The sequence below is a fragment of the Haliotis rubra genome, unplaced genomic scaffold, assembly GCF_003918875.1.
Source record: "Haliotis rubra isolate DU_JTF1 unplaced genomic scaffold, ASM391887v1 Scf13, whole genome shotgun sequence".
NCBI classification, from domain to species: domain Eukaryota; kingdom Metazoa; phylum Mollusca; class Gastropoda; order Lepetellida; family Haliotidae; genus Haliotis; species Haliotis rubra.
In genome coordinates, this window is record NW_025765225.1 from 2,304,528 (window position 1) to 2,316,194 (window position 11,667).

General features: G+C 41.5%; 1 protein-coding gene across 3 annotated transcripts; it reads right to left on the reverse strand.

Annotated features, from left to right (window-relative positions):
• Window positions 1-401: 401 nt before the first annotated feature.
• On the reverse strand, window positions 402-5,167 carry LOC124267118 (5-hydroxytryptamine receptor 1A-like). Of its 3 annotated transcripts, XM_046701993.1 has the most exons (3): window positions 5,068-5,159; window positions 4,894-4,953; window positions 402-2,260 (listed from the first exon to the last, which is right to left on the reverse strand). In XM_046701993.1, the coding sequence occupies exon 3, from the start codon at window positions 1,843-1,845 to the stop codon at window positions 481-483; it is 1,365 nt and encodes a 454-aa protein (XP_046557949.1). In that variant the 5' UTR covers window positions 1,846-2,260; window positions 4,894-4,953; window positions 5,068-5,159; the 3' UTR covers window positions 402-480. The 3 variants fall into 3 exon arrangements, with proteins under 3 accessions (XP_046557949.1, XP_046557950.1, XP_046557951.1); XM_046701994.1 differs by lacking the exon at window positions 4,894-4,953 and having other exon boundaries at window positions 5,068-5,167; XM_046701995.1 differs by lacking the exons at window positions 4,894-4,953; window positions 5,068-5,159 and adding an exon at window positions 4,113-4,524.
• Window positions 5,168-11,667: the final 6,500 nt, after the last annotated feature.

Consider the following 11,667-nt stretch of genomic DNA (forward strand, 5'->3'; position numbering starts at 1 on the left):
ATACCGAAACGTCGCCATTGTGAAAATAAAGAAGCTGATCATCCATAAAGCTTTGTCATCTCTATACCACCAGCTTCTAGAATGCCACTCAAACAAAACATTTTCTTCTCCCGGCGACATATTTTCCCGTCTCTCACTCACTTATTGTAATAGATGTTTAGATAGAAATGTCATTTATCAGGTTTCTATCAGTATAAATAAGGGTGTTAGAAACACACGCGCTAAGTAGAGAAAAATAGTCATGTTAATTGTTTCCTCAATTCTAAGATCAATGCAGCCCCTGTTTAGCTGTATGCCATCCGGGGTGAGGAATACACGCAAAACATACTTTGACAGGCGAACGCTTTAACCACTAGGCCACCCCACTAACCCACTTGGGGAACAAATCAATATCAAAGCTATTTTTCTTAAAAAGTAACATTTATTACCTATATACAAATCTGTTTTAATACTGAATACAGTCTGCTTTGGTGAACAAAGTCAGTCTTTGCATTTGAGCAGCTTCCGTAGCACCTTCCGGCTGTCCTTTCTAAATAGTGGGTTTACTGCACTGTATATCAACGGATTCGCAATGTTGTTTAGAAAATAGGACTTTGATAAAAACTCGTACGCTAAGTCTTCCGCATCTGTCATACCTGGTTGAAATGCGAGTCCAGCCTGTCTGAGAACCTCCACTATCAAATATGGTAGAAATCCAAAAACTCCGGCCAACGTAACCAGGCCAAACATGATGGTTGTACGAGAGGTCCGTATTTTAATCCGACTCGAGAATTTCAAACGGTGTGATTGAGCACTTAGTGGTGTAGACGGGGTCCTTTGAAATGACATTGAAAGGGACCACACGGACGAATGTCTAGTTTCAGTGTGTATTTCATTCAGATTGCTTGCAAACGACTCCGTCAGGTTCGCCATGTTGGAGTCCAGCGTTGAGCGTCTCCGACCTTCACCTATGTATTTTGTGTCTCCGGTATTTTCATTAGAATTTTTATCAATATTGTCAAAGGGGAAGGCACTGTTACTTTGGGCGGTAAAACAGGTATCCTCTGTCCCAGTTAAAGATGGTTTGTTTTTATTGTCTGCTACTTTGATCTTTTCACTGCCATACGACGCAGTAAAAGAATAACTTTCCCCAATTCGCTGACGCTTCCTTTTCCAAATCACGTGAAACATTCTCCCATAGAATAATAAGAATATCACAAGGCACACACTGAACAGGAAACTAATAGAACCCTGAAACAACAGGGAATATATAGAACCGAACAACCCATCCTGGGTGGAACAATCTTCACCAAACACGCCCTTGACTGGCGTTGTGACAGTCCTTTTACCCACCAGAAACAGCTGTGGCCATGATACGGAAATTGTGATAGCGAACATAACGATGGTAAGAGATTTGGCCTTGCCCATTGTATATGTCTGAAGAGGGTGGCATATCTTAAAATATCTGTCAAAAGCAATGCACATGAGGATGAGGCCGCACCAGGTGTTGACGACAGTTTCCAGAAATCTGAAGATCTTGCATGCCACAGGGACTGGGTACTTGTACGGGTTGCTGAGGTCGAACATCTGGAACGGGATGCAGAGAGAACTACTGATAAGATCTCCCAAGGCAAGCAGCAGTATGAAAAAGTAGGAGGGAGTCATCTTCTTGCTCCGGTATACATAGATGACGAGGACGTTGCCAAAGATGGCGGCCACCATGATGACGCCCAGGGTCACGACAACCGGCTGCTGGAATAGGCGTCTTTCATAGTTGAGATGGTCAATCGTTTGGGTGACGTTGAGGACTTGGTGACCAGTTGTGGTCATTTCAGGATGGATAGGACTCTGTAGTGATGTGAACATATTCAAATGCTCTTACTGTGTATAACGTCCCATCAACCACACGATTGTGTTGTCAACTGTCTTTATGTGACCATTATGCGTGACATTATTTGACATAACGCCTTCAGTAGGGAACGTACACTGTGTATTCAACGCGCAGTGTGTGTATAGAGTTGTATGAGTAAAGCTCCCCACAGCTATGAACCAACTCGCTGTAGTAGCTGACACCACAGCCGTATCCGGGTCCCGATGACTTGACTCTCCACAACACTATAATCCGTAATTACACAGTGTGTTATTTCCAGAGATAGCTGACTCAAAAGGTGGATTATGTGATATAATCTGTCAGACCATCATCTTCAGGTTTTCCAAGTCACGAGTTACCAAATTATTTGTAACCTTCTATACATCTTCGCCGCCCTCTCTGTGGGTTTTCCTGAAAGAACAATAGAATTTCGTCACTGACGGGGGCGGCTGGTATGAGAAAGGCCTGTAATAACACCCCCGATCTACAAGGCTGTTTTGATTAACGTGCTAGAGTTGTGTGGGGTCACTCAGCCGGATATTACCATAATGTAAACGATGTGGAATGAATGCTCAGGAAAGATGTCACAAACATATTCTTTCAGCGATATTTAATCTGCATACCGAATTAAAATTATTCATAGGATATAACAAAACATGACAAGACATTTCCTTCGGTCGCATGTTTACGGAAATGTTTTAAATTCTTAAGCTTCGTGTCCTGGTAATTGTTAATAGATTTCACAACGCTCTTTGTATCAGGCACGAATCTATGTATCGGATCTTCCATCGTCACAAGACTGGGGACCTATCAAAGGAAGAACGTGATTCTCCGAATGTAACCTCATATGGCGGGTCATGTCTGTCTTCTTAAAAATGAAGTCGCACGTAATGTTACCGCGAGCCCAGCTTCCCTGTAGTCAACGCCTAGCGGAACGAAACACTAGCCCATATTTTCGTTACAGACACTGCAGGTATTAATATCAAAACTGGTTTCACTTTATATATAAATGTTTGCGAATGAAGTTTTTGCTTTTGAAGAGATATGTCAGGTCTGTATGTTTAGAGAGAACTGAGATAATATTATCGGCAGGGAGCACGAAGCAACGCGAGTATGTGAATTGTGTTTGACGCCGCTTTCAGCATTACTTCGGTTATATACTATTCACACTTTGCTAAGGATCAAATCATGGACTCAACAGAAAACTATGATGTGGGGGTCAAATTTGGTTTAAATATTTAAGCTTATTGTAAGTATGGATCCTAGGTTTCAGTATGTCATTATATCTTGTGGATCCCATACCTTCTATTGACAGGTGTTGTGTACTTGTCAATGACTCGTTCCATGATTTGCAAAATGGTTGATTGGTGCCATGAAAACCATTTTTATAGTTACTCATGTATCAAGTGCATAAGGTTAGATAAAAGTGACTGTTTGCCTAAAAAGGGGTTACAATATTATTATTTTATCCAGTTTTAAATGGATACAATTTAAATTATGAATCTACGTTTAAGTAAAGTTTTGAATTTTAGTGATCCTTATCAGTGTGTGAGTAGAATACTATGGTATTGCTGGGGAAATTCCAAAGTGTTGAAGGTCACGGGCGTTTACTACATGAGCACGAGTATGGCGCTGACAAACCTAAGAATGTAATCATTTGTGAATCGAACCCACATTCTCAGGTTTCTAGGTTTCCGGCACGACAAAGGGACGCAACTCTTGACAGCGTAATGGCCACACGTTATCCTGTGAACAATATTTTCAGTCCACCCCGAAAGGAGCGATGATAGTAATTGTAATAACGAAATATACGTAAGTGAGTTTAGTTTTACGCCGCTTTTACCAATATTACAGCAATATCAATTGGGGGACACCAGAAATGGGATTCATGCATTGTACCCATGTGGGAAATTGAACCCGGGCCTTCGGCGTGACGAGCGAACGTTTTAAATAACCACTAGGCTACCCCACCGCCCCACGAAATATATAAGTTAATCGATTACAATTTCTTACACGAATAAGGGTGTAGGAAGTTAGACCGACACATCGCTCTACACAATAAACATGAAACTGTTATCCATACAGTCATATGCATCGTTATTTATGCCGATCAAACAATTGCCACAACTGTAAGAATAATAACCAAATAAATTAACACCAAATGAAAGAACAAAAATGATAATCATAAAATCATGAAATCAGCAATATGAATATTAATTAAATATGATAAGAAGTGATAATGAAAACGATATAAGTCACCTACATGCTTGTTTGTGCTGATAGCAATGAAGGGAATCTAACAGTAATTAGCAACTTGCTTTCTTCACGTGCAGCTACATCCGGGGTTCACCAAGTCCGAGCACACTGAAGGTTTGTTAAATCTGTAAATTGCTTCTCTCCTCGACGAAACCTGGCATCGTTTTATGCGAGTATTCGTCATACCCGGAACAAGTATGGATTGTTAAGGTAATGAGATCTGAAGTATCGCCCAAGTGCCCACGCTAGCTTTAATAGGACTTTGTTTGACGAAAACGAAAGCAAACTGGCGCATAAAAGCGAAGTTCGCATTGGTGCGAATAACACAGCAACCTGTAAGACCAGCACTGTACAAATCATGAAAAGGTTTTTAAACTGCACACTTGGGAGCTTATTTCGCAATATATTTTTCTTAAAGTGTAATCTAATTTGTTTCGGGTAGGAGTTATCCTGAATGAATACAGCCAGGCTTAATACTGCCATCATCATCATCATCATCATCATCATCGTCATCATCATCCATCTTATTAATACTACGCATTATCGTTACATAAAGACACTGTTGACAACATATCCCTTGAATAATTTTCAAAAAGATCAGTATTACCTTTTTAAGAAAACCTGTTTCTATTAACATCATCATCCATTTTATTACTACTATTGCAAGGTGACTTCTTCGTCAATTTGAATGTTTCTAGACTATTCAATTATATCCCATGTCCCTGAAACCACATAAAGACAAAATTATTTGTAATTATTACTAATTATTTCAGCAACTGATTACTTACCCTACAAAGTGGACTCCTATGACACAGACAACACTCTCCTAATTCCCATACCCGCGCTGTCTGAAACATTGTAAAAGATCGTACAGAGGTAATACAGAATCGTACCTAATGCCAGCCAGTTATGTTGACAACCTGCGAGAAAATATATATAGAAATGCCAAACAACCAACTCACCTTCAGAGTGTATTTCTCACATGTGTCTTTCACGCAAGCAGGAAACTATATGAGTAAGAAAGTGCGCGCGACTGTTTTCGTCAGTAAATAGGTCAGACGAAACCAACAAGCGTATCGAGACGGCCTTCCTAACCAATGAGCTCAATGGTTTTTGATAGGTTTTCTTGCGCACTAAGTCTAATTAACAACCCCACGGTGTGGTACATTTGTATGTGAAGTAAAAGAGTTGAACGTTTAGGGAGATAGTATTTTATTGCTGTTATTATTTATTCAAGATGTTATTTGTGTTCACTTGAGTGTTGAGCAAGCCTGTGTAGCGGTGTGTTTGGCAACGGTGTGTGTAGTCGTTCTCTCGGTCCCATTCATCTGGGATGTTGAAACAGACCCTGTCGTAAGTAGTAAGTAGTTTAAAATGATCGCATTTAGTAAAAGGAAGGGTCTCACTCACTTCCTTGTGTGATACATACTTTTGTTTGTTATTTAATGAACCACTCAGCAATGATTCAGGCACATGGGGCGGTCTGTATATAATCGAGTCTGGACCAGACAATCCAGTGATCAACAGCATGAGCATCGATCTACACAATTAGGTTATGATGACACCTGTCAGCGAGCCTGACCGCCCGATCTCGTTAGTCGCCTCTTACGACAAGCACAGGTTGCTCAATACCAATTCTAACCCGGATATTCACTGGTCGACACATGTTCTTGTCATGTTTCCAACACACGTGAACGATTTCTGAAAGCGATGTAACAAATAACATCCTATTCCATAAGCTGACTTTTGTCATCTATTGATGTTGTCTGCACCCGAGAGAATAAATATATTATGATTATAATTTAAGAAAGTATTTCTGTAAAATATGCCCATTTCAGAGACATTATGTTAGTCTATAAGAAGTCTGCCATACAGACTCTGAAACAAACATATCCAAGAAAGCCCATGTAAGTCTAGAATATGTGGCTGCTTGTACTAGCCCAGACTGAAGCTGGTTTTATAGTGCAAGCCCACTGAGATACCATGCCTCAGTGAAGCATGAATACCCCACTCAGACACATTATACTGACTCCGAGCCGACCAGTCCTTGATGTACCCATTAATGCCGAGCGCCAGGCAGGGACCAACAAGTACCATATTTTAACGTCTTTTGGTATGACGCGGCCGGGGATCGAACCCGCGACCTTTCGCTCTCTGGGCGGACGCTCTAACCACTACTACACGGAGGCGGTCATTAGTCTATAAGAAGTCTGCCCTGAAACAAACATATCCCAGAAAGCCCATGTAAGTCTAGAATATGTGGCCAGTCTAGATTACCACAGTGGGCTCCTATTTCATATTTTATGATAATAATTCAAGAAAGTCTTTTTCTGTAAAATATTCTCATTTCAGTGACTATATAACAGTCTATAATGAGTTCAGTACCGTGTTAAAATAGATATGTAAAAATTACCAGAGAACAACTAAACAAAATCGTCGGCGTCATATTGAACCGGGAATATGAGAAGAATAAACCTTTTGTCCTCAGACCCGTGAAGATCCGGGTCAGAATTGGTCTCTAGGAACTCGTGTCGCAATAGTTGACTAACGGGATCAATCCCGGGATCAAATGTCAAACATTTAATTGTCTGGTCCAGGGCCCCGTTTCACAAAGCTCTCGTAGGCCCAAGATCTCGTAACTTTTCTCGTAGCATTGGTACCTGCTATACTGTAACATTGGAGGTACGAATGCTACGAGAAAAGATACGAGATCTTAGGCCTACGAGAGCTTTGTGAAACGGGGCCCTGGCTCGATCATTTACAGACCACCGTCAACTCGCTTAATAAATGCTGATTGCTGTTTAAACAAACAAACAGCTTTTTCCTCATAGTTATTTGTGTAAATAATAGTAATAATAACAATAACAATGGCCATTTATAAAGCGCGTTTCCACGCACTTGTTATCCCGGATAACCCAAGCTGGAGCTAGAAGGTTAACAGTCATATGACTTATCCCACCGGGTACCCATTCACTACTACAGGAACAGGAGCAATTTCCTAAAAACAATTGTTGTCAACACTGTCACCCAACCAAGGACTGTCCGCGACCAACGTTGCTTAACTTAGTTTGTGACCTGGGCTCTATGCTCAGGACCACACACTACATGTGTAACACTAGTAATGGCAATGAAATGGTAGGGATGATGCGGACCTTTAATGAGTGAGTGAGTTTAGTTTTACGCCGCTTTTAGCAATATTCCAGCAATATCACGGCGGGGGCACAAGAAATAGGCTTCACGCATTGTACCCATGTGGGGAATCGAACCCAGGTCTTCGGCGTGACGAGTGAAGGCTTTCACCATTAGGCTACCCCACCACAGCCGGACCTTTAATGAGATAGGTTTGGGTCCCCTTTCACAAGGCTATCGAAGGGGGTAATCACGTTGCAACAGAATAGTGAACTTGCCTAGTCATCACTGTATCTGATGTTCCGTGATCATACCTATCTGACATCTTTTCTATTCCCCAAATCCGGCTTACGTTATGTTAACCAATAGGCAATGGTTCCATTGTACTAGCACGACGGGTAGGATATATTATCAAGCCCCAAGAGAGAAAAAAATATTAAAATAGGATCCTGCTGACCCAAATATTGAAACGTATTACTTACGTCCGGTGTATCAAATTATAGGTATAGGCTCTCGGAGGAGACGATGCCGTATCTATGTACATATCTGAAATAACCTGTTGTGCAGAGAATGTCAGATGACATGGCCCAACCTGTCGCTGCATATATCAGAGTGACGCTCCTTGGGTATATAGACATACTGAAGGGGAACATGGTGAAGCATAATGGTAATTTCGTTGATGTCAAGATAACGGGCGTTTTGACGCTGAGCATATGTATTCATCGGTACCTTTCATAACACACGCATGACGTGTATAAGTTTAATAGATATTGTCTAAACTACATCTTGACTATGTGGAGTTCGAGGTAAAATATATATATATCGACTTAATGGAGTTAGTGTTCATGATGTCAGTCACTGGTCTGTGTGGTCCAGACTCGAGTATTTGCAAACAACAGTCATGCTTATGATATATTGGCCAAACTTGCATATTTACAAGAACAACAACAAGTTGCTCATTTATACCTACAACAGCAGCAGCAACAACAAGTTGCTCATTTACACCTACAACAGCAGCAGCAACAACAACAACGAAACATTACAAACCAGACTGCCCTTAGTTATACCAATGGTAGCCTTGCAGAAGTCTCTTAGGTGATATTGAATAGTTTAAATGATGATTTCTAAGCAATATCAATCAGATTAACGCATTGTCCCTCTAACAGACTGGCGTAATTAGACTTTCCACTTATCAAGAGTGCCACTTTAAGGATAGAATTACTATACATTCATGGCTTAGCATTCAGTACAGCCTTGGAGCAAGGCTATACCAATGGGTGAGTGAGAGGGTACGAAGGTGTGAGTAAGCTGGGTTTCATGTCGCTTTCAGCAATATTCCAGCAATATAACGATGGGGTACACCATACAGTATACCTCACCCTGACCTCTAGATGGACATAGCCTGGTTTGAGCTAAGCAAAGCTGTTTTTTGAATGACCCATTAAGTCAAAGGTCATGTGCTCGCGCTATTCTGAATTAGACTTGTGATATTTATTGTGAAGGAAAGACGACCTTCGTTCACAGTCATTGTATTCCGGCCGCCATGCCCAGTCAGGTCCACCAGACACACTATCACCAACGCCAAACCAGAAATACCACCATCTGGGTATCATAACGGTCTGGGAATGTGTTTATATATAGGAACGTTTAAGTCTGTCTCACAATCCCTGGACAATATTATATTTCCTTCCGTCAGAAACGAAGGAAGTCTACATTTACCTTACTCCCACCACATTGGGACTATTTATAAAATTAAATGGGACTATTCGTTCATTAGAGAAACTGGTAGGTAACGGACAAACCTTTTTAGACGGCAACAAGGCCCATGGTTTGTTTATCATCAACGCATCAAGTCATCAAGTATATCCAAGAACGCCCATGCAAGTCTACAATATGGGACAAGTCTAGATTACCACTGTTTCTAAAAACGAAAAGGTCTCTGGGCTCCTTTTCATTATACATGTATTTTATTATTATAATTACCCGTGAAGATCCGGGTTAGAATTGATCTTCAGTAACCCATGCTTGTCGTATGAGGCGACTAACGGGATCGGGTGGTCAGGTTCGCTGACTTGGTTGACACATGTCATCGGTTCCCAAATGGGTAGATCGATGCTCATGCTGTTGATAACTAGATTGTCTGGTCCAGACTCGATTATATACAGACCGCCGCCATGTAGCTGTAATATTGATGAGTGCGGCGTAAAACTAACCTCACTCACTCACTATTATTATAATTTAGGAAATGTTCTTTCTGAAAAGGGCCGGTGGGGTAGCCTTGTGGTTAAAGCGTTCGCTCGTCACGCCGAAGACCCGGGTTCGATTCCTCACATGGGTACAATGTGTGAAGCCCATATTTGGTGTCCCTATCATGATATTGCTGGAATATTGCTAAAAGCGGCGTAAAACTATACACACTCATGCACTCACTCACTCTTTCTGTAAAATATGTTCATTTCAGAGACTAGACGTTAGTTTAATCAACTCACTGTGACCCGTCTACTGGTCTACTGCTTACATAGATGGCCGCAGCTAAAACACATTTTTGTCGTGAAGATAAAACCTTTCCGAGTAGCTGGCAATGTACAAAGGTTGATTGCAAATGTAAGGCGCGATAAAAACTTGGCTGAACCAGTGATGCTTTACATTTATTCCACTTGTGTAAAAGTATGCCTCTGTTCACCAACCAGAGAATGGGTACCCGGTAGGGTGAGATGCTAATATGAGTTAACCTTCTCGAGCCTCACAGGCGGAATTGGCTTTACACTCCTAAGGGAGCTGAGAATGAAAATCAAGTGGACACTGATCCATATGATCGGGGTAATAACGGTTTAACGCTTTGAGCATACACCCGTGTGAAGTTAAGAGCTACATAAGAAGCTTTATTTTTAGTGAGTGAGTGAAGTTAGTTTTACGACGCACTCAGCAATATTCCAGCTATATGGCGGCGGTCTGTATATAATCGAGTCTGGACCAGACAATCCAGTGAGCAACAGCATGAGCATCGATCTGCGCAATTGGGAACCGAAGACATGTGTCAACCAAGCCAGCGAGCCTAACCACCCGATCCCGTTAGTCGCCTCATACGACAAGCATGGGTTACTTAAGGTTCATTATAACCTTTATTATTGAGAAAGTATGTAACCTCTGTTTATCAACATGTATGTTTCGTATCTTGGGTGGGAGAGTATATTTCACTCCTGTATACATGAATTATTCATCAACAGGTCTGTTTCGGGGCCTGTGGGGGAGACAATATAACACTCGTGTACATGTATACCTGAATTATTTGGAGACTGTATCACTCGGTCAGTCTGTTTCAGGATCTATGTGGGAGATTCTGTATAACTCCTGCATACATTAATTAGTTGCTAGACGGTCGGTTTCAGGATCTGTCTGGGAGCCTTTTTATAGCTCCTGAATATGCAGTACAATGTATTTTCAACATCCTGTCGGACGCAGCGGTGGGTCAAAGCTAATCCATGTACACCAACATTGCTTCCTGGCCATAATGTATTGACTGAAGCTGCATGGCTGGATACAAACTCGGACAATCACTCAAACGAAAAAAGGGAATTATTCCTCTCTTGGAATTATCAGATTCTGCCCTGATTTATCTTTGGCCAATGCCTCCGATTTTAGAATGGTAGGTAATCGCCACTGATCCCCTGAAGTAATAATCTGCGGACTGATATGGCATCACTTTCACGCCCGGGTGCCGTAATTGTACAAAACAACCTTATAGCGCTACGACATGCAGTCCTATGCCTATGTTAGGGTATGGGAGTTAAGATCACCTTAAGTAGCCCTAAGATCGCTTTGAACAACGGCACCCTTGGTTTTTCGACAAGAAAATCCTCCAAATATCCCTACTTTTGACAGATTGCCGGCCTGTCGTGGCTTATCTTGGCTAATATTACGTCTGTTGCATCTGTCACAGCACGACATAACCTTTGATTCTATCTGTCCCGCGGATGGTAGAAAAATACGATTAACAGTTCGGATTATCTATTAAATGTGGGGCGGCTGGGTTGCCTAGTGGTGGTTAACGCGATCGCTCGTCACACTGTGACCCGGGTTCGATTCCTCACATGGGTACAATATGTGAAGCCATTTCCGGTTTCTACCCAATCCCCCCTAGTGAAAAATATCGACATACAAACTGCCGGCCAACCGAGAGTGATTTGTTTTTACAAACGTCATCAAAAGGCACGACTCGTTGTAAAATGCCAATTGATATATTGCTTTGTTACAGGTATCAAATACATCACCACCACACGACAATTTCACTTTTACCCACCTACTAAGTATGGGTGTGTGGTAATGTACGATCCGACAAATATTTGTCATGCGACTTTAATGTGAGTTAACCTTACAACACTGTAGTGGGTGAGTTTGGTTTTACGCCTTTTTTAGCAATATTCCAGCCAATA

Excerpts from the sequence above, each read along its gene's own strand:
- LOC124267118 (XM_046701994.1), bottom strand. The coding sequence starts at position 1,845 with ATGTTCACATCACTACAGAGTCCTATCCATCCTGAAATGACCACAACT.